This window comes from Pongo pygmaeus, chromosome 8 (genome assembly GCF_028885625.2).
Source record: "Pongo pygmaeus isolate AG05252 chromosome 8, NHGRI_mPonPyg2-v2.0_pri, whole genome shotgun sequence".
NCBI lineage: Eukaryota > Metazoa > Chordata > Mammalia > Primates > Hominidae > Pongo > Pongo pygmaeus.
The window spans coordinates 120,544,160-120,565,260 of NC_072381.2; the positions used below are offsets into that span (position 1 = coordinate 120,544,160).

The 21,101-nt window shown below is 33.4% G+C and overlaps 1 protein-coding gene across 3 annotated transcripts in view; it reads left to right on the forward strand.

Moving 5' to 3' along the window:
- The window catches only part of ATRNL1 (attractin like 1), an 839,395-nt gene that overhangs the window by 58,152 nt on the left and 760,142 nt on the right, over positions 1-21,101 (forward strand). For all 3 annotated transcript variants that reach the window (XM_054503866.2, XM_063670302.1, XM_063670303.1), the window contains exons 6-8: positions 9,454-9,628; positions 14,907-14,994; positions 20,399-20,654. In XM_054503866.2, coding sequence (XP_054359841.1) covers positions 9,454-9,628; positions 14,907-14,994; positions 20,399-20,654 — 519 coding nt within the window. The remainder of the gene's footprint in view (positions 1-9,453; positions 9,629-14,906; positions 14,995-20,398; positions 20,655-21,101) is intronic.

Below are 21,101 nucleotides of genomic sequence, written 5' to 3' on the forward strand. Positions count from 1 at the left end.
CAGTGTTTGGTTTTCTGTCCTTGTGATAGTTTGCTGAGAATGATGGTTTCAGCTTCATCCATGTCCCTACAAAGGACATGAACTCATCCTTTTTTATTACTGCATAGTATGCCATGGTGTATATGTGCCACATTTTCTTAATCCAGTCTATCATTGATGGACATTTGGGTTGGTGCCAAGTCTTTGCTACTGTGAATAGTGCCGCAATAAACATACGTGTGCATGTGTCTTTATAGCAGCATGATTTATAATCCTTTGGGTATATACCCAGTAATGGGATTGCTGGGTCAAATGGTATTTCTAGTTCTAGATCCTTGAGGAATTGCCACACTGTCTTCCACAATGGTTGAACTAGTTTACAGTCCCACCAACAGTGTAAAAGTATTCCTATTTCTCCACATCCTCTCCAGCACCTGTTGTTTCCTGACTTTTTAATGATCACCATTCTAACTGGTGTGAGATGGTATCTCATTGTGGTTTTGATTTGCATTTCTGTGATGGCTAGTGATGATGAGCATTTTTTCATGTGTCTGTTGGCTGCCTAAATGTCTTCTTTTGAGAAGTGTCTGTTCATATCCTTCACCCACTTTTTGATGGGGTTGTTTTATTCTTGTAAATTTGTTTGAGTTCTTTGTAGATTCTGGATATGAGCCCTTTGCCAGATGAGTAGATTGCAAAAACTTTCTCCCATTCTGTAGGTTGCGTGTTCACTTTGATGGTAGTTTCTTTTGCTGTGCAGAAGTTCTTTAGTTTAATTAGATCCCATTTGTCAATTTTGGCTTTTGTTGCCATTGGTTTGGTGTTTTAGACATGAAGTCCTTGCCCGTGCCTATGTCCTGAATGGTATTGCGTAGGTTTTCTTCTAGGGTTTTTATAGTTTTAGGTCCAACATTTAAGTCTTTAATTCATCTTGAATTACTTTTTGTATAAGGTGTAAGGAAGGGATCCAGTTTCAGCTTTCTACATATGGCTAGCCAGTTTTACCAGCACCATTTATTAAATAGGGAATGCTTTCCCCATTTCTTGTTTTTGTCAGGTTTGTCAAAGATCAGATGGTTGTAGATGTGTGGTATTATTTCTGAGGGCTCCGCTCTGTTCCACTGGTCTATGTCTCTGTTTTGGTACCTGTACCATGCTGTTTTGGTAACTGTAGCCTTGTAGTATAGTTTGAAGTCACATAGCGTGATGCCTCCAGCTTTGTTCTTTTGGCTTAGGATTGTCTTGGCAATGTGGGCTCTTCTTTGGTTCCATATGAACTTTAAAGTGTTTTTTTCCAATTCTGTAAAGAAAGTCATTGGTAGCTTGATGGGGATGGCATTGAATCTATAAATTACCTTGGGCAGTATGGCCATGTTCATGATATTGATTCTCCCTGTCCATAAGCATGGAATGTTCTTCCGTTTGTTTGTATCCTCTTTTTTTTCATTGAGCAGTGGTTTGTAGTTCTCCTTGAAGAGGTCCTTCACATCCCTTGTAAGTTGCATTCTTAGGTATTTTATTCCCTTTGAAGCAATTGGAATGGGAGTTCACTCATGATTTGGCTCTCTGTTTGAATGTTATTGGTGTAGAAGAATGCTTGTGACTTTCACACATGATTTTGTATCCTGAGACTTTGCTAAAGTTGCTTGTCAGCTTAAGGAGATTTTGGCTGAGATGATGGGGTTTTCTAAATATACAGTCATGTGATCTGCAAACAGGGACAATTTGACTTCCTCTTTTCCTAATTGAATACCCTCTATTTCTTTCTCCTGCCTGACTGCCCTGGCCAGAACTTCCAACACTATGTTGAATAGGAGTGGTGAGAGAGGGCATCCCTGTCTTGTGCCAGTTTTCAAAGGGAATGCTTCCAGTTTTTGCCCATTCAGTATGATATTGGCTGTGGGTCTGTCATAAATGCCTCTTATTATTTTGAGATACGTCCCATAAATACCTAATTTATTGAGAGTTTTTATCATGAAGGGCTGTTGAATTTTGTCAAAGGCCTTTTCTGCATCTATTGAGATAATCATGTGGTTTTTGTCTTTGGTTCTGTTTATATGCTGGATTACGTTTATTGATTTGTGTGTGTTGAACCAGCTTTGCATCCCAGGGATGAAGCCCACTTGATCATGGTGGATAAGCTTTTTGATGTGTTGCTGGATTTGGTTTGCCAGTATTTTATTGAGGATTTTTGCATCGATATTCATCAAGGATATTGGTCTAAAATTCTCTTTTTTTGTTGTGTCTCTGCCAGGCTTTGGTATCAGGATGATGTTGGCCTCATAAAATGAGTTAGGGAGGATTCCTTCTTTTTCTATTGGTTGGAATAGTTTCAGAAGGAATGGTACCAGCTCCTCCTTATACCTCTGGTAGAATTCGGCTGTGAATCCGTCTGGTCCTGGACACTTTTTGGTTGGTAAGCTATTAATTATTGCCTCAATTTCAGAGCCTGGTCTATTCAGAGATTCAACTTCTTTCTGGTTTAGTCTTGGGAGGGTGTATGTGTCCAGGAATTTATCCATTTCTTCTAGATTTTCTAGTTTATTTGTGTAGAGATGTTTATAGTATTCTCTGATGGTAGTTTGTATTTCTTTGGGATCGGTGGTGATATCCCCTTTATCATTTTTTATTGTGTCTGTTTGATTCTTCTCTCTTTTCTTCTTCATTAGACTTGCTAGTGGTCTATCAATTTTGTTGATTTTTTCAAAAATCCAGCTCCTGGATTCATTTATTTTTTGGAGGGTTTTTTGTGTCTCTATCTCCTTCAGTTCTGCTCTGATCTTAGTTATTTCTTGCCTTCTGCTAGCTTTTGAATGTGTTTGCTTTTTCTTCTCTAGTTCTTTTAATTGTGATGTTAGGGTGTCAACTTTAGATCTTTCCTTTCTCTTGTGGGCATTTAGTGCTATAAATTTCCCTCTACCCAATGCTTTAAATGTGTCCCAGAGATTCTGGTATGTTGTGTCTTTGTTCTCATTGGTTTCAAAGAACATCTTTATTTCTGCCTTCATTTCATTAAGTACCCAGTAGTCATTCAGGAGGAGGTTGTTCAGTTTCCATGTAGTTGAGCGGTTTTGAGTGAGTTTCTTAATCCTGAGTTCTAGTTTGATTGCACTGTGGTCTGAGAGACAGTTTGTTATAATTTCTGTTCTTTCACATTTGCTGAGGAGTGCTTTACTTCCAACTATGTGGTCAATTTTGGAATAAGTGCGACGTGGTGCTGAGAAGAATGTATATTCTGTCGATTTGGGGTGGAGAGTTCTGTAGATGTCTATTAGGTCCACTTGGTGCAGAGCTGAGTTCAATTCCTGGATATCCTTGTGAACCTTCTGTCTCGTTGAGCTGTCTGATGTTGACAATGGGGTGTTAAAGTCTCCCATTATTATTGTGTGGGAGTCTAAGTCTCTTTGTAAGTCTCTAAGGACTTGCTTTAAGGAATCTGGGTGTTCCTGTATTGGGTACATATAAATTTAGGATAGTTAGCTCTTCTTGTTGAATTGATCCCTTTACCATTATGTAATGGTAAGGGTACCATTCTTCAAAGAAGAAAGGTAGCTTCTTCGTCTCTTTTGATCTTTGTTGGTTTAAAGTCTGTTTTATCAGAGACTAGAATTGCAACCCCTGCCTTTTTTTGTTTTCCTTGAGTTTTCTTTTGTGTCCTAACATATAGTCTATCCTGGAGAACATTTTATGTGCTGATGAGAAGATGTGTATTTTGTAGCTGTTGATTGAAATGTTCTGTAAATGTCTGCTAGGTCCATTTGGTCTAATGTGCAGTTTAAATCCAATATTTCTTTTTCTGTCTAGATGATCTGTCTAATGCTGAGAGTAGGGTGTTGAAGTCCCCAACTGTTATTTTATTGGATCAAATAACACTAGTGCCAAGAAACGGTGCCAGGGAGCCCAAGTCAGGCACTCTTAGACTGCCGCTGTCACCCCTAAGGCCCAAAGATTGGCCCAGGGCCAATTTCTCCCTTTAAATTTCTCCCTTTAAATTTATTAATTTCTTCCTTTAAATGTGGTAATATTTGCTTTATATGTCTAGATGCTCCAGTGATGGCTACGTATTTGTTTAGAATTGTTATATCCTTTTGCTGAATTGATCCCTCTATCATTATAAAATGACCTTCTTTGTCTCTCTTTATTGTTTTTGACTTAACATATGTTTTATCTAAGTAGAGTTACTCTTGCTCTTTTCTAGTTTCCGTTTTAATGGATTTTTTTTTCTATCCCTTTATTTTCAGCCTCTATATGTCTTTACAGGTAGTATGAGTTTCCTGCAGTTGGATCATGTTTTTCTTGTTTTTTCTTTTTTAAAAATCCATTCAGCCAGTCTGTGTTTTTTAAGTGGAAGGTTTAATTTGTTTACAATCAAGGTTACTATTGATATATGGGGACTTAATTATATTTAATTTTTTTGTGTATACAACGAGAAGGTTGTCTTAATAATAACAAGGTTACTATTATGAAGCATTTATTATAGTATTAAATATTAAGCATTTTACTTAGAATCTCATTTTATCTTTAGAAAAATCATATATTTTAGGTGGAAGCTCCACAATTAAACTGAAGCTTAGAGAAATTAAGTAAGTTTGTCCAAGGTTTCACAGCTAGTAAGTAGGAAAGCTAGATTTGACTGCATAGCTCATGCTGTTACTCCTTTACAGCTTAAGGTGCTTTTCATTCATCCATCCATTGATTGATTGATTCCGTAAGTGTATACTGAGGCTAATCATTAGTAATTGTTGGCTATGTTAAGTACTTTTCATTGTATTTTAATATGATGGGAAGTCACTGAAGGATTGTTAGTAGGGGAATGATAGGAGTGAGTAGAATTATGTTTTTAATCATTCTGGTTGCATTCTGGATAGTTGAATGTTATAGGAAAGGGATAAGTATGGAAATAAGAAGACCAGTTTGTAGACTATTGCAGTAGTCCAGGTGAGAGTGGGTGGTGGCTTGGACTGAAATGGTAGTTGTAGAGAAAGGGATCAGTGGTTGGGGTATCGTGGGGTGCTAGAATTTAAAAATTCTTATAATTAGTAAGATACAGACCAGACACCAATCCAAATGGATTGTGGCCATTGGACTAGAGTAAAATCTTGATGTGCCATGTTGTGCCAGGCGTTACCCCTCTAGTTATCTATTGTAGGGAGGTTTGAATTATCTCAAGTGAGGAGTCAGGGGAACAGGGACAGCAAGACTGATACGTGGGATGCTGAGGTACATCTACTTACCAACAATCATTGAAACTTGTATACTTTAACATGTGGAAAGACTGTAATCCCTGCATACCTAATTAATATTCAGTCTGTTTGTGGGTTGGTTGTATGGGGTGTTGGAGAAAGAGGCAACTTAAGAATGGCACCAAAGTTTTTGCCCTGAGCAACTGGATGAATGGAAGTGCCGTTTACTCAGCTGGCAAACACTGCTGAAGGAATCAATTTGGGAGGAAATGATAAGGTTTTAGTTTTATACATGTGAAGTTTGAGATGACCCTCTGTAGATATCCAAGTGGAAATGTCAAGTAGTAGTTTGAATTCATGAGAGATTGTGGGACTGGACATATACATTTGGGATATATCAGAGCACAATTCTACTCTGTATGATTATGTAGTAGCTTTTTCCCTTAAAAAATCTCTCAGCAGCATGACACTAATGCTTAAAGTTACAGTGTTAGAAATTCACTTATACTCTTTGGTTTTTTAAAACAGTACGTAACCTGAGGAGAAGATTCTTTTTGAAATTGCACTATAAGGTGAATTTGTTTATTACACCCTTTAAAAAACAGCTGAGATACACTACCTTGAGAAGTTGCCATATTGATTGAGAAAAGTAATGCAGAGAGAGTTGTGGGGATATGTTGCATGAGATACTAAAGTATGAAGTGGTAGAACAATTTTTATGGATATATTTTTATAAAAAAGGAGTCTTGCACATATAGTATGTTCTTATTCATATGTGGGGGCTAAAAAAGTTGATGTCATGGAGGTAGAGTGGAATGATGGTTACCAGAGGCTGGGAAAGGTTTTGGGGAGAGAGGGATGACGAGAGGTTGGATAATAGATACAAAAATATAGTCAGACAGAGGGAATACGTTCTAGTTCAGTAACATAGTAGGGTGACTATAGTTAATAATTGATTATATATTTCATAGCTAGAATATTTGGAGTGTTTACAACACAAGTGTGTTTGAGGCAACAGATATCCTAATTACCTTGTTTTGGTTGTTACACATTGTATACATGTATCAAAATATCACATGTAGACCATAAATGTGTATAATTGTTCAGTATCAGAAAAAAAATTTAAAAAAGTGGAGTCTTGCTTAGATGGCCTTAAGTGTAGATATTAGTATTAGCTATTTAATGGGTGAGAAGTCTTTGTGTGGTTGTTTGTGTTTTAAATTAATATTCAGTTTATTAATTTACATTTTAAGTCATTTTGGTTATAGAATACAGAAGGCTTCAAATTAAGACATCTAATTTTTTTCTTAAATCTTTTAATTATATTTATAAATCTTGTCATTCTATTTATAAATGGATTAATTTAGAGTAAAATAAAGACAACACATAGATTGGGCTATAGACCATTTCTTCTAGTAGTTTCCACGAGTTACATAAGATGTACTAGTAACAAAGAGAGGAAGAATTTTGATTATTTTCTTTTTTTTGTGGAAAATGAAGTGTTTTCTATTACAGAATTAAAATCATTAGAAGTTTATTTTATGTATTAATAACAATATTTTGTTAAATTAAATAAATTTAACTATTAGTGTTGGTATTTTACAGATGCTGTAACAAATTGTCACAAATTTGGTATCTTAAAACAAAATACCTTTGTTAATCTCTTACCATTCTGGAGGTCAGAAATCGGAAATCAGTTTCACTGGGCCAAAATAAAGGTCTTAGCAGGGTTGCACCTCCTTTGGAAGGTAAAGGAGATCATCTGTTTCTTTGATTTTTTTTCCAGCTCCTGGAACTGCATTCCCTGCATTCTTTGCCTCCTTGCCTCTTCCTCTATCTTCAAATCCGGGACTGCAGCATCTTGCTTTGATAGTCACATTGCTTCCTTCTGCAGTGAAATCTCCCTCTCTTATAAGGACACTTGTAATTATATTTAGAGCCAATTTAGATAATTCACGATAATCTCTCCCAAATTTCAAAATCCTTAATTTAATACATCTGTAACGTTCCTTTTGCCATATAAGGTAAAATCCAAAGCTTCAGGTGATTAAGACCTGGATACCTTTGGGGGCTTATTATTCAGTCCACTGGAAACTTGTTCTGCAGTATTTTGCTTTAATGCAGATTTGATAAATATATTGGTGGTTTAAAAATGTACCCAATTTTCAAGATCTTTTTCATGCCAGTGTTCTCTATCAAACTCTTTTCCAAGTAATACCCACATATTACTTGGCTGCCTTCAACTCTATGCCTTTGGGTGGTGGCCTGTTTTTAATGTTTTATTTAGAAATAATTTTAAAGTTTTAGAAAAGTTATTATACAAGAATAAAAATGGTACAAAGACAATCTGAATGTCCTTTTCCCAGATTCACCTATTAACATTTCACTCTATTTTCTTTGGTATAACTGACTTACATGTTAAAATAAATCTATATTTCCTTTTCTGAAAATAGATACAACATTTATACCAATAGATGCCTTATATATAATTTCTATATGATTTCATGTCTTTTCAGTTAAATTAGAGGTTGGCAAACTTTCTGTAAAAGGCCAGGTAGTAAATACTTTTTCTATGCAAGTTACATGGCTCTGTTGCAACCACTCAGCTCTGCTGAAGCAGCCATAGACAATACTTAACTGAATGAACATGGCTGTGTTTTAATAAAACTATTAAATAATTTCTAGGTTACTGTAGTTAAATTTAAAAAGAGGTTCCTTTAATATCTCTGATTACTAAGGAATAGTTCACAGTCTTTTCTCACTCAGAAATAATAGTTTTCTATAGCTGATTTAAAATATTATCATTATCAAAGAGATAATCTGAGATACTTCCTAGTTTGTACCTCAAAAATACAGACCCATACAATGTAAGCATTGAAAAAAATCTTGAATCAATTAATACCTGGGTGAGTGAACACATGAAGAAATGAAAACTGTATGGGTCAATATTCCTTAAATCTGACTCTGCTTGGGAGTTTTAAAATTTTGTTATTAAATGACAATCTTAAAACTTTTTGATATAAGCAAATTGAATATTAACTGCCTGATCTCATAATTGAGTAATGCCACTGTATTGTAATGCCAGCAGTTGTGTTGACAATTTAAAGTTGGGATTAAGTAGCATCCCTTTAATTATTGTAGGCTAAAAACAATACAACTGAAGTGTACTAATACTTTTGTGACAAGTGAAGGGTAAATGATTATATGCCATAGTATATGAATTTAAAAGATTTGTAAAAAGTAGGTTGAAGAAAAATGGTGGGAGAATTATGTTGTCAAAATAATGTAGGTGTGCTAAAATTATGTGAAAAAGGCATTATGAGAATTAGTATCATTTTTAACTTGGGACCCATTATTTTAAGCAAAACAATATTATTTATCATATTCAGTAAATATTAGTTTTATAAATTTACTTATATATACTTTATAAATGTATGTTTGTTTTATGCTTATAAAAGAAATTTAAACATAGGAGTTTATGTCTAGTATTTGAGAATTTTTTAGTTTCATTAAAATTAAAATAATTTGTGAGCCCTAAAGTTTGATGAAAATATATTCCCTTTAGGAGGATTCCTTCTATTATGTTTGAGAAACACTGATGGGGAAACCAAGACTTATGAGTAACATCATGAGTATGGATAGGAAAAGGCTGTGTTTTCAACTTTATAGTATTTGAAATTATTCTGCACTAATTTAATAATTTTTATTTTATGATGCATAATTTTTTTTTCTTTTTGAGGACTCTACTGAAGCAAACTTTGGTTGTTCTTAATAATGCTAAGAAAAATGTAATCTTTTTTTATATTTGTTTAATAATAATTTTTAAACTTTAATTTTTAAATGCTTTTACTGCCACTATTTTAAAAAACTAAATATTTATTATAACCCTTGGTGGTAGATTATTATATCCATTTTTGTAGATGGAGGCTTGATGATGCAAGAGGTAAACATACTTGCCTGACAGAACTGATATTTGAGTACATTGTTTTCTATTTTAATACTCTTGTAGCATACTAAAGTAAATCTGACATTTTATATTATTTAAATAATTCTTTAAAATTGTGAGATTTATTTGAACATCCAAGTCCAATTGTGAGTATATGACTTTTTTCACCTCTAAGCATTACATTTGCTGTATTATTCTTGTAAATTATATTTCAGATAATTTATGTGTGTATTTGTTAATACGATAAACATTGAATTCTTAAATTCTCTTAATCCATATATTGTATTTCTATAATCTGAGGGCTTTGTTTAATCTAGTGTGTTGTTTGATTTTTTTTTTTAATAGGTCCTGATTGTTCTTTGAATGTTCCCTCTACTGAGTCTTACTGGATTCTGCCAAATGTTAAACCCTTCAGTCCTTCTGTAGGTCGGGCTTCACATAAAGCAGTTTTATATGGGAAATTTATGTGGGTGATTGGTGGATATACTTTTAACTACAGTTCTTTTCAAATGGTCCTAAAGTAAGTATTTATTTTCAGATTCTCACTGTTTTTTAAGCTGGATTTTTATCCAAAATGTCTTTTTTTTGTTTTTTACATTGTTGTCCGAGAGTAAAAGTGGTTATTTTTGTGGTAGTATCTATTTGCTAGTGAGACTGATTTGTGAATATATGAACTCAGTATGTCCATAGCTGTCATTGCACATAGAAGTTTGCTTCATGTAGAAATGTTATTACTTCTCTAGAATACTTTTAATAAATTCTGAGTAAGAAAATACTAACTTCAAATACAAGCAGGCCTTGCCTATAATGGATAAAATGAATCATGCCACCTTTTTTTTAATGAAGTATAATCTCATATATAAAAATCCTTTCAGTTGGTTCTGTAAATTTTAATGTACCTGAACTTTTACTTTGTATGTACTTTACAAGCTTTCATTGGGGGAACAGTTCTAGTATTATGAGAGACATGATTGATTTACTGTTGGCTCAATAGAGATTGTTCCCTGCGTGATTGGATAAGGGGAATCATATGGATGGCAGCTTTATCTGATTTCTTTTTCAGCTAATGATTGTGTTTTATGAACTGTTTAGTAACAGAATAAAAAAGGAAATAGGGAGAATCATTTGATTTTTAATGTTGTTTCCAGGGGTAGCGTTCATATTATGTAATAACTGGTACAGCTTGGGCATCAAACAATCAGAACTTGCCCTGGACAGTATACCATAACGGTGTATACCCAAAAGAATTGCCAGATTTAGCAGATAAATATACAGGATACCCAGTTAAACTTGAATTTCAGATAAAAAACAAGTGCATTTTTAGTATAAGAAGGCCCTTTTGCTGTATGTATATATATATTTTTTTACAAATTTTGCATGGGTCATTCTTTAACAAAAAATTGTTTGTTGTTTATCTGAATTCAAATTTAACTGGGTATCTTGTATTTTATCTGCCAACCCTAAGCACTGAATATATTAAACCTCATAATTAGGAAGATTTCAGAAATTCTGTAAGAGGAGATTGCTTTAAAACTATGATTGAATGTGACTGAAATTAAATTAGAAAATCGAATAAATTCTGGAGAGAAGGAGGGAGTTTTATGTAAGTATTTAAGTGACAAATTAGAATTTTTTAACATATGCAGAATAGAATACAGAAGGAAGAACTGAAAGAGAGTTGGTGGGATTAAAATGAATTGTTAAGATAAAAACCTGGAGAAATAATGATATTTAAACGTGAAAATTAAAAGGAAATTAACTATGTTTAAAGAAAATGAAAAGTCAATGAAAGTAGAGTTGAACTTTGAATTAAATTGTGATATTTCCAAAGTTGAGTTTGTGAAGACAAAGAGCAACATTGTCAACAAGGAAGTTTGTAAATTTTAAGTTTGTGTTCTTTGCAAGATGAGTAGCATATCGAGAATTAAATGATGAATATTATTTGATATTCGTTTAAATTTGCATATTTTCCATTGCAACCAGATAAACTATTTAAGCCAACTTTTTTTTGTCTGAAATCTGGGTATTTTGGTTACAGTGTTTATATAAACAAATGAGGGATCAGAGTAGAATAATTGTGTTGCTGTTTTCACAGGTTAGAGAATACTTTTCATCATTCTGAATGTAGTTCAATTGTAGGTAAGGATAACAGCTTTCAGAAGTGATAGGATAAGTCATAAATTGATTTAATCATCTTCTATAGTGGAATTTAATTGGGGTGGAAATGTTACATTTTAAGACAAATTATTCACTAAATATAAAAGCTCTGTATTAGTGTCTATTAAATTAGAAAGACTTTTACAGAATATATATACATTAACGTTAATGAAAATTAACATGTATTCATGAGGATAGCAAACTTTTGAAAACACTACATGCTTGATGCTTGGGATATATCATTGGATATAACAAATGCCCGTGTCTTTGTAAAGTTAGTGAGGAAAGGCTGACAATGACAAAAAAAAAAATTCTTACCAAAGTAAATTATAGATATGAACATATATACATATAGACACATAGATGGGATGGATGGATGGATAGATATAGATAGATAGTAGGGGTAGGTAAATCAGGAGTGCCAAAGAAGAGGGAGTTGCAATTATAAATGTAATAGTTAAGGTAGGCTTCATAACAAAGGTGAGAACTGAACAAAAACTTGAAGGAGATCAGAGGATTGCAGTTATTTGTAGGCACAGAAAGGAGCCAGATCAAAGACTTAAGATAGGAACTCCTTGAGGTGTTTGAGGAGCAACAACCAGGCCCATGCAATTTGCATGGAGTATATGAGAGGGATACATTAAATTAGAGTGATAACAGAGGAGAGAGACAGATCATGTAGGATGTTGTAGATCTTTTGGGAGTCATGGGAGGGTTTTGAGCATGTGTTGATCCATACTTTAAAAGTGTTACCATGGTGGTTTATTGATGATATACTGGGGATTAGGAGGAAGATTAGAAATGGTATTTGAGTTAAGATGAAATTATCAAGGGAATGCATTCTAGATACAGAAAAGGACCAGGAACTGAGCCTGAGGCACCATATCACTAAAAGGTTGTGGGGAACAGGGGAAGCCATCAAAGGAGACTGAAAAAGAATGACTGGTGAGATAGGAAAACCTGGAGTACAGTATCTTCAAAGGCAAGGAAAGACATTATATGAGGATTAAGGAGTAATTAATAATGTCAAATGCTGACGATTATCCAGGTCAACGAAAATGAAGACTGAAAACTGGTCATGGATTTAGCATAAGGAAATTGACCATAACAAAAGCAGTTTTCCTGGAGTGAAGGGGTTAAAAGCGTGTCTAGAGTTAGTTTAAGAGAGAATGGAAAGTGGGGTGGGGATGGGGGTAATAAAGAAATGGGGGAGTAGCTTAAGGGAGAGTGTGGTCAAGAGGTTTTTCTTTTATTATTAATGGTTTATAACACCATGTTTGTGTGCTGATGGCAAAGATCTAGTAAGACAAAACATGGTGATGTAGGAAAGAGATCTTGTGCGCAAGGAAGAAGAATCACTTGTTATTCTTGGGCTCATCAAACTGCAGAATAGGGGCTCAGGGCCTGGAAGCTAAGAATTTTTTCTTAGCATTTTTAGTTTTTGCTTTTTTTCTTTTATTTGAGACAGGGTCTTGCTCTGTCACCCAGGGGCTGGAGTGCAGTGGCGTGATCATGGCTCACTGCAGCCTTGACCTCCTGGGCTCAGGCGATCCTCCCACCTCAGCCTCCTGAGTAGCTGGGATTACAGGCATGCACCACTATGCCTAGCTAATTTTTAAATTTTTTTGTAGAGGCGGGGTCTCCCTATATTGCCCTGGCTAGTCTCTAACTCCAGTGCTCAAATGATCCTCCCACCTCGGCTTCCCAAAGTGCTGCGATTTCAGGTGTGAGCTACTGTGCCTGGCCTGGATTTTGTACTTTTAATGGGCTGTAAAAAAATGAAGAATATGTGAGACCATTGTGGCCCACAAAGCCTAAAATATTTACTGTCTGGCCCTTTACAGAAATAGTTTGTACAGCCCTAATTTATGATAACTTGGAAAGCAGTGTGTTGGCTGCAGATACTGGTAGATTGGTGGACTAGTGGTGTGAATCTGTGGAAGTTATGTTCTGATTATATTTCCTCATTTATATCATACACATTTATCTTACGACTCCAAGGTAGGAAATAAGTTAAACAGTGCTGCAGACAAATTTGGTAACCCTTACCTTTCTTGTGAAGGGGCACTTGGGCACTTCCTTTCCTTTCCTAATTCATTGGAGGAAGAAAGAGAAGTGGGGAAGATAACAATTGATAGCAAACTTCTTAACTTAAAACAGGCTCCTATTTCTTGGCTGGATGCTTCCTTTTGTATATTTTAGCAAATGGAGGAGATTTGAGCATAGAGTATAAGCATTTGAGATTCATAATTTGGGACTTCTGTTTTCATATGTATTACACCAGTAGAAAAAAATACGAATTTTCTTTTCATGTTACATAATCCAATAGTGACTTATTTTTATAGAAGCTTCTCTACTGCCAAATTCATTTTATACAATCTTAAAAAATTATCAGTAAACAAGCTATATTTGTGCATAGGAAATAAATACTTATTGGTTAATTTATATAATGCTAAGATAAGTGTGTGAGTATGTAAAGTAGCACAGTCATTATGGTAAACAGTGCGGCGGTTCCTCAAACTGAAATAGAATTACTATATGATCCGGCAAACCCACTGCTAGATATGTAGCCAAAAGAAAGTAAATCAGTATATCAAAGCGATATCTGCACTCTCATGTTTATTGCAGCACTATTTACAATAGCCATAATATGGACTCAACATGTGTCCATCAGCTGATAAATTGATAAAGAAAATGTGGTATATATACACAATGGAATATTATTTAGCCCCCCCAAAATGAAATCATGTCATTTGCAGCAACATGGATGGAACAGGAAGTCATTATAAGTGAAATAAACCAGGCACAGAGAGACAAATATTGCATGTCTTCACTCAAATGTCAGAGCTATAAAAGTTGATTTCATATAGGTGGAGAGTAGAATGGTGGCTATCACAGCATGAGAAGAGAAGCAGGGAGAAGGGGACAAAGAGAAGTTGGTTAATAAGTACCAAAAAGCAATTAGATAGAAGGAATAAGTTCTAGTATTTGATAGGAAAGTAGGGAAATTATAGTTAATAATTTATTGTATATTTCAAAATAGCTAGAAGAGAAGAAATGTTATGCTCCCAACACAAAGAAGAGATAAATGTTTGAGGTAATAGATATTCTAATTAACTTGATTTGATCATTACACATATTCTATACATATATCAAAATACCATGTGTATACCATATATGTACAACTTAAATATCAATAAAAAACTTATAAGTATCAGGCCAACTAAAAAAAAGGAATAAAAATAAATACCTAAAACAAATGGAGAGAATTTTCATCTGTTTCCAAGAAGGAAACCTGGCTTTAAAAAAAAAATTAAAAAATACAGTCAAATCACTATTGTTTAGCTTAATCAATTGATTGAAATTATTAAAGGCAATTGGACAATTAATTCCAGTAATATCCTAATCAAGTTAATGTATATTATACATTCAGGAGATTGAATCCTAATTTAGTGTAGGTATATCTTGAATGAGTCTTTATTAGAAATTTCTAATATGGCATATGAAATTATGAGTTTATTAGTTGTAAATCTCTTTGAATTTAATGAATACTTGGACACAAGTGAATAAAAAGCACGTGAAAATTAAAAACACAAAAATGAATCTTAGCTTATGAAGTTATTTTCTTTTCTTGCTTTTAGTTACAATTTAGAAAGCAGTATATGGAATGTAGGAACTCTGTCAAGGGGACCTCTCCAGAGATATGGACACTCTCTTGCTTTATATCAGGTATGCCTCCTGCTTTTTAAATTTTAATCAGATTTTGTTTTTGATAGTTTACCACAAGCTAAAAAATACTATATCTCAGATTTATTTCAAATATTTAATGAGAACAATAGATTATGTGGATCATAATAACTTGAGATACCACATACTCTTATGCTTTTAGTAAAATAGATTTTAGAACAATCCCCCACATGACATGTAAAGAAATGAAGATTGAGTTTTTGTCTATTACTTTATGCCTAGTCAATCACTTAAAAAAATTATGGCGAAATACATGTAACATAAAATTTACCATTTTAACTATTTTTAAGTATAGAGTTCAGTGGCATTAAGTACATTGACATTGTTGTGTAACCATGGCCACCATTATCTTCAGAACATTTTTCATCTTGTAAAACTGAAGCAATAACTTCTCATTTCCCTCTTCCCTTATCCTCTTGAAACCACTAATCTACTTTTCTGTCTCTGTGAATTTAACTGCTCTAGGTACGTCATGTAAATGGGATTGTACATTATTTGTCCTTTTATGACTGATTTGTTTCCCTTAGCACACTATCTTCAAGGATCATCCATGTTGTATCATGTGTCAGAATGTCCTTCCTTTTAAAGCTGAAGAAATATTCCATTATATGTATATACCACATTTTGTTTATCCATCCATCTGTTGATGGACACTTAGATAGCTTCCATCTTTTGGCCATTGTGAATAATGTTTCTATGAACATGTGTGTACAACTATCTGAGTCTCTGTTTGCATTTTTTTTTTTGGTGTATACCCAGAAGTGGAATCGCTAAATCATATGGTAATTCTGTGTTTAATTTTTTTTTTTTTTTAGCACTGCCGTAGTGTTTTCCACTATGGCTGCACCATTTTACATTTCCACCAGCAGTGCACAAGGGTTCCAGTTTGTCCACAGCCTTGTCAACACTTGTTATTTTCTGTTTTTGTTTTTTTGATAATTGACCTAATGAGTATCTCACTGTGATTTTGATTTGCATTTCTCTAATGATTATTGATGCTAAATATCTTTTTAAGTGCTTATTGGCTATTTGTATATCCTTTTTGGAGAAATGTCTATTTAGGTCTTTTGCCAGTTTTTTATTGGGTTGTTTTGTTTGGTTGTTGAGTTGGAGGAGCTCTTTATACATTATGGTATTAACACCTTATCAGAATATGATTTCCAGATATTTTCCCCCTTTATGGGCTGTCTTTTCACTTTGTTGAGAGTGTCCTTTGATGCACAGAATTTTAATTTTGATGTAGTTTAATTTATTTTTTCTTTTGTTACCTATGCTTTTGTGTCATATACAAGAAATCATTGCTAGATCCAATGTCATGAAGCTTTTCCTCTATATTTTCTCGTCAGAGTTTTAAAGTTTTAGTTCTTAGGTTTAAGTTTTTGTTGCATTTTGAGTTAATTGTGTCTGATTTAAGGGTCCATTTTCATTCCTTTGCATGTGGATAGCCAGTTTCCCCAACATCACTTGTTAAAAAAAAAACTGTCTTTTTCCCATTAAATGGTCTTGGCACCCTAGCTGAAAGTCCTTTGACCATGTATATGAGGGTTTTTTTTCTGGACTCTCTATTTTATTCTATTGATCTGTATGTCTGTCTTTATGCTAGTACCATACTATTTAGATTACTGTAGCTTTTTAATAAGTTTTGAAGTTAAGAAGTGTGATACTTCCTACTTTGTTTTTATTTCTCAAGATTGTTTTGGCTATTCAGGGCCCCTTGAAAGTCTAGATGAATTTTAGGGTTGAGTTTTCTATTTCTGCAAAAATGTTGGGGTTTTGACAGGGATTGTATTGACATTAGTTATTTTTATGTATTTGTGGGATTCATAAATTTAGCATGATTAAAATGACAGGACACCTGATTGGTTTTCATTTTGAATCAACAAAAATTCATGTATTTTGTGGCCTTTGGCTAGGCCGTCTAAATATGAATTTATATGTTTTCTGTGCTGTTGTTAAAAAAAATTGGAAAGCATGGGAGCAGTATAAAGAACAAACTACCACCTGTTTATCCATGCATTTGTGTGTTTTAAAAGTGAAATAAAAATATTTCTATGTATGAAAACATATACATACTTTTTTTGTCTTATTTTTTCTTTATTTCCCTTTTTGTAACAGCCTTACTGAGATATAATTGATATACCATACATTTCACTCATTTAAAGTGTATAATTCAGTGGTTTTTAGTGTATTCAGAGTTGTGCAACCATCTGTTGCAGATTTATGTAAGATTACAGAGTTGTGTAATCACTTTTAGAATATTTTTATTACTTCACAAAGAAACTTGGTATCCTTTAGGTATCACCTCACACTTCCTCGTCTTCCCTAGCCTTAAGCAGTCACAAAGCTACTTACTTTCTCTATATATTGGTCCATGCTGGACATTTCATATAAATGAAGTCATATACTATGTATTTTATGACTATCATATTTCACTTAGCGTAATTTCAAGGTTTATCCATGTTGTAGAATGTATCAGTACTTCTTCATTCCTTTTTATGGCTAAATAATATTACATTGTATGAATATATAACGTGTTGTTTATTCATCGGTTGAGGACATTTGAGTTGTCTCCACCTTTTGTCTATTATGAATAATGCTACTAACAGCATTGCTGTTTAAGATTTTGTCTGGACATATGTTTTCATTTCTTTTGGGTATATACATAGGGGTGGACTTACTGGGTCAAATTCACTTTTTGAAGAACTGACAGAATGTTTTCCAAAGTTGCTACATCATTTTGCATTCCCACCAGCCATGTATGAAGGTTTCTATTTCTATACATCCTTGTCAACACTTATTAGTATCTGCCTTTTTGATTATTGCCATCCTAGTGGGGTGAGGTATTATCTCATTGTGGTTTTGATTTGTATTTCCCTGTTAACTAATGATGTTGAGCATCTTTTTGTGTGCTTTTGGCCATTTGTATATTGTCTTTGGAGAAATGTCTATTCAAGTCCTTTGCTCATTTTAAAATTAAGTTGTCCTTTTATTATTGAGTTGTAAGAATTCTTCATATGTTCTACATACAAGCCATTATCAGGTAAATAATTTGCAAATATTTTCACCCATTTCGTGTGCTGTTTTCACTTTCTTGATGTTATCTTTTTAAACACAAAAAATTGGACTCTATTTTGATAAAGTCCAATTTAACTTTTTTTCTTTTTATTGCTTGTGATTTGGTGTCATATTTAATAATTCATTGCCAAATCTCAGGTCATAAAGACTTAACCCAATTTTTTTTTCTTTTAAGAGTTTTACAGTTTTGATTCTTGCATTTAGTTCTTTGACCTATTTTGAGTTAAGTTTTGTATATAGTGTGCAGTAAGGGTGCAAGTTCATTTTTTTTTTTGCATGTGACTATCCAGTTCTCCTAGCAGCATTTGTTCACAAGACCTATTCTTTTGTCTTTAAATGGTCTTGGTACTCTTGTCAAAAATCAATTGGCCATAGATGTGTGGGTTTATTTCTGGACTCTCAGTTCTATTCCATTGATTTATCCCAGTATCACTCTGTTTTGATTACTTTTTTTTTTTTTTTTTGAGACAGAGTCTTGCTCTGTCACCGAGACTGGAGTGCAGTGGTATAATCTCGGCTCACTGCAACCTCTGCCTCCTGGGTTCAAGCGATTGTCCTGCCTCAGCCTGCTGAGTAGCTGGGATTACAGGCGCCTGCCACCATGCCCAGCTAATTTTTTGTGGTTTAGTAGAGATGGAGTTTCACCATGCTGGCCAGGCTGGTTTTGAACTCCTGACCTCAAGTGATCCACTCGCCTTGGACTTTCAAAGTGCTGGGATTACAGTCATGAGCCACCATGCCCAACCTATCTTGATTACTTTTGCTTTGCAGTAAGTTTTTGAGAAGTGTGAGTACTCCAGTTTTGTTCTTTTACAAGATTGTTCTGATGTTCTGCATCCCTTGCAATTTCATATGAATTTTGGAATCAATTTGTCAGTTTCTACAAAGAAGCCAGCTGAGATTTTGATAGGGATTGTGTTGAATCTGTAGATCAATTTGGAGAGCATTATCCTCTTAATCAATTTGGAGAGTATTATCTTAACGATGTTAAGTCTTCAGACCCATAAACATGGGATGTCTTTTCATTTATTTATATCTTTTAAACATTTATTTAAACAATGTTTTGTAATTTTCAGAGTATAAGTTTTGGACTCCCTTTATTAAATTTATTTATAAGTATTTTATTCTTTTGGATGCTTTTGTCAATGTAATTATTTTCCCAATTTTATTTTTGGGTTGTTCATTACAAGTGCATGGAAATACAATTTACTTTTTGTACATTGATATTACATTCTGTAATATTGCTGATTAATTTATTAGCTCTAAGTGCTTTTTTTAAAAATTTTTTTAGGACTTTCTATATACAAGATTGCATCATCTGCAAATGGAAATATTTTACTTCTTCTTTCCAATCTGGATGTCTTTATTTAGTTTTTGCTCTAGCTGGAACATCCACTACAATGTTGAATATAAGTGGCAAAAGCAGGCATGCTTATCTTGTTCCTGACCTTAGGGAAATATATCTAGTCTTTCACCGTTAGGTATAATGTTAGCTGTGGGTTTCCTTAAATATCTTTTGTCAGGTTGGAAAAATTTTTTTCTATTTCTAGTTTGTTGAAATAATGATAATTTACATCATTTATGTACCATTTATTTCCATCATATGCATTTGAAATAATTTGTATTATTTAAAAGTTCTACAAGGATTTACCAAAGGTGAACTGAAGGCATGTAGTGTCTGTCTATAGCCATTAGAAATGGTAACAGAGGTGTACTCTACGTGATGCACAAATGTGATATGCCTTTTTGGTGAAGAGCACTTGATGAAAACAGTAAATAATTGAGAATAGCACAAAGCAGTACAAATAGATGGTAAAATTCAAATGTAACTACTAGGGACTCAGATGATTCAAATATTGAAAAGACTATGAGTAATATTAATCAGCAACTTAGTTTGTTACTCTTCAGTTATATGGGAGGAGTACATTATTCTTTGTTATAGGACTACCTCACCCTTAAATTCTAAGTTCTTGATTAGCTTATTGCGTTTTCCATTCTTAAAGCAGTAGTTTAGTGTTCTCTTCCTGTATGATAATTAAAAGTATACTTAATTGACTACATAATGTAATAGTTAAAAAATATATTTAAAGTAGCTTTTTGAAAGCTTTGCTGTTTCCCCCCCTTTTTGTATATAAAAGTGTTAGTTGTCATTATTCATGTGTTCTCATTACTTTTTACAAATGAGAACAATGCCTTATGCATGTTGTGAGCAATTACTAAAATTTTATGTAAATTTAACCTTTATTTTTAATTAATATGTGTTAAGATATAACATTATTTTATCTATTAATATGTGTATTTTAATTTACAGGAAAACATCTTTATGTATGGAGGCAGAATTGAAACAAATGATGGCAATGTCACAGATGAATTATGGGTTTTTAACATACATAGTCAGTCATGGAGTACAAAAACTCCTACTGTTCTTGGACATGGTCAGCAGTATGCTGTGGAGGGACATTCAGCACATATTATGGAGTTGGATAGTAGAGATGTTGTCATGATCATAATATTTGGATATTCTGCAATATATGGTTATACAAGCAGCATACAGGAATACCATATCTGTGAGTTACTTAAAAATTGTAATTTCTTTATTGATTGGGAATGTTTTTCTCTTTAATAAAATCTTCATATGAATTTAGTCAAAATGATGAGTTATTTGAGGTTGAAATTATAAGCTGATAATAATTTTTAATATAAGCTTTTTTGATTATGTTAGATTTTGTCCTTTAATATTTAAGCTTACCTTTTTAACCAAATGAGGGGAAATATTACATAATAGTCTCATTTTCTAAGATTAGTGAATTTTTTTAAAAAAATGTGAAATTACAGTAGGTGGTGCTATTTCTTTGGATTTTATTTATGAACGAAGCACTGAAACTATCCCAATCTCTTTACTATGCATTGCATGGTTTCAGGATTTTTCATTTTTTAGCATTCTATTTCTAATCTTACTGCTATATCTTTATGTATGTATTACTTCTTTAAAGTCAGCTTCTCAAGGATAGTCT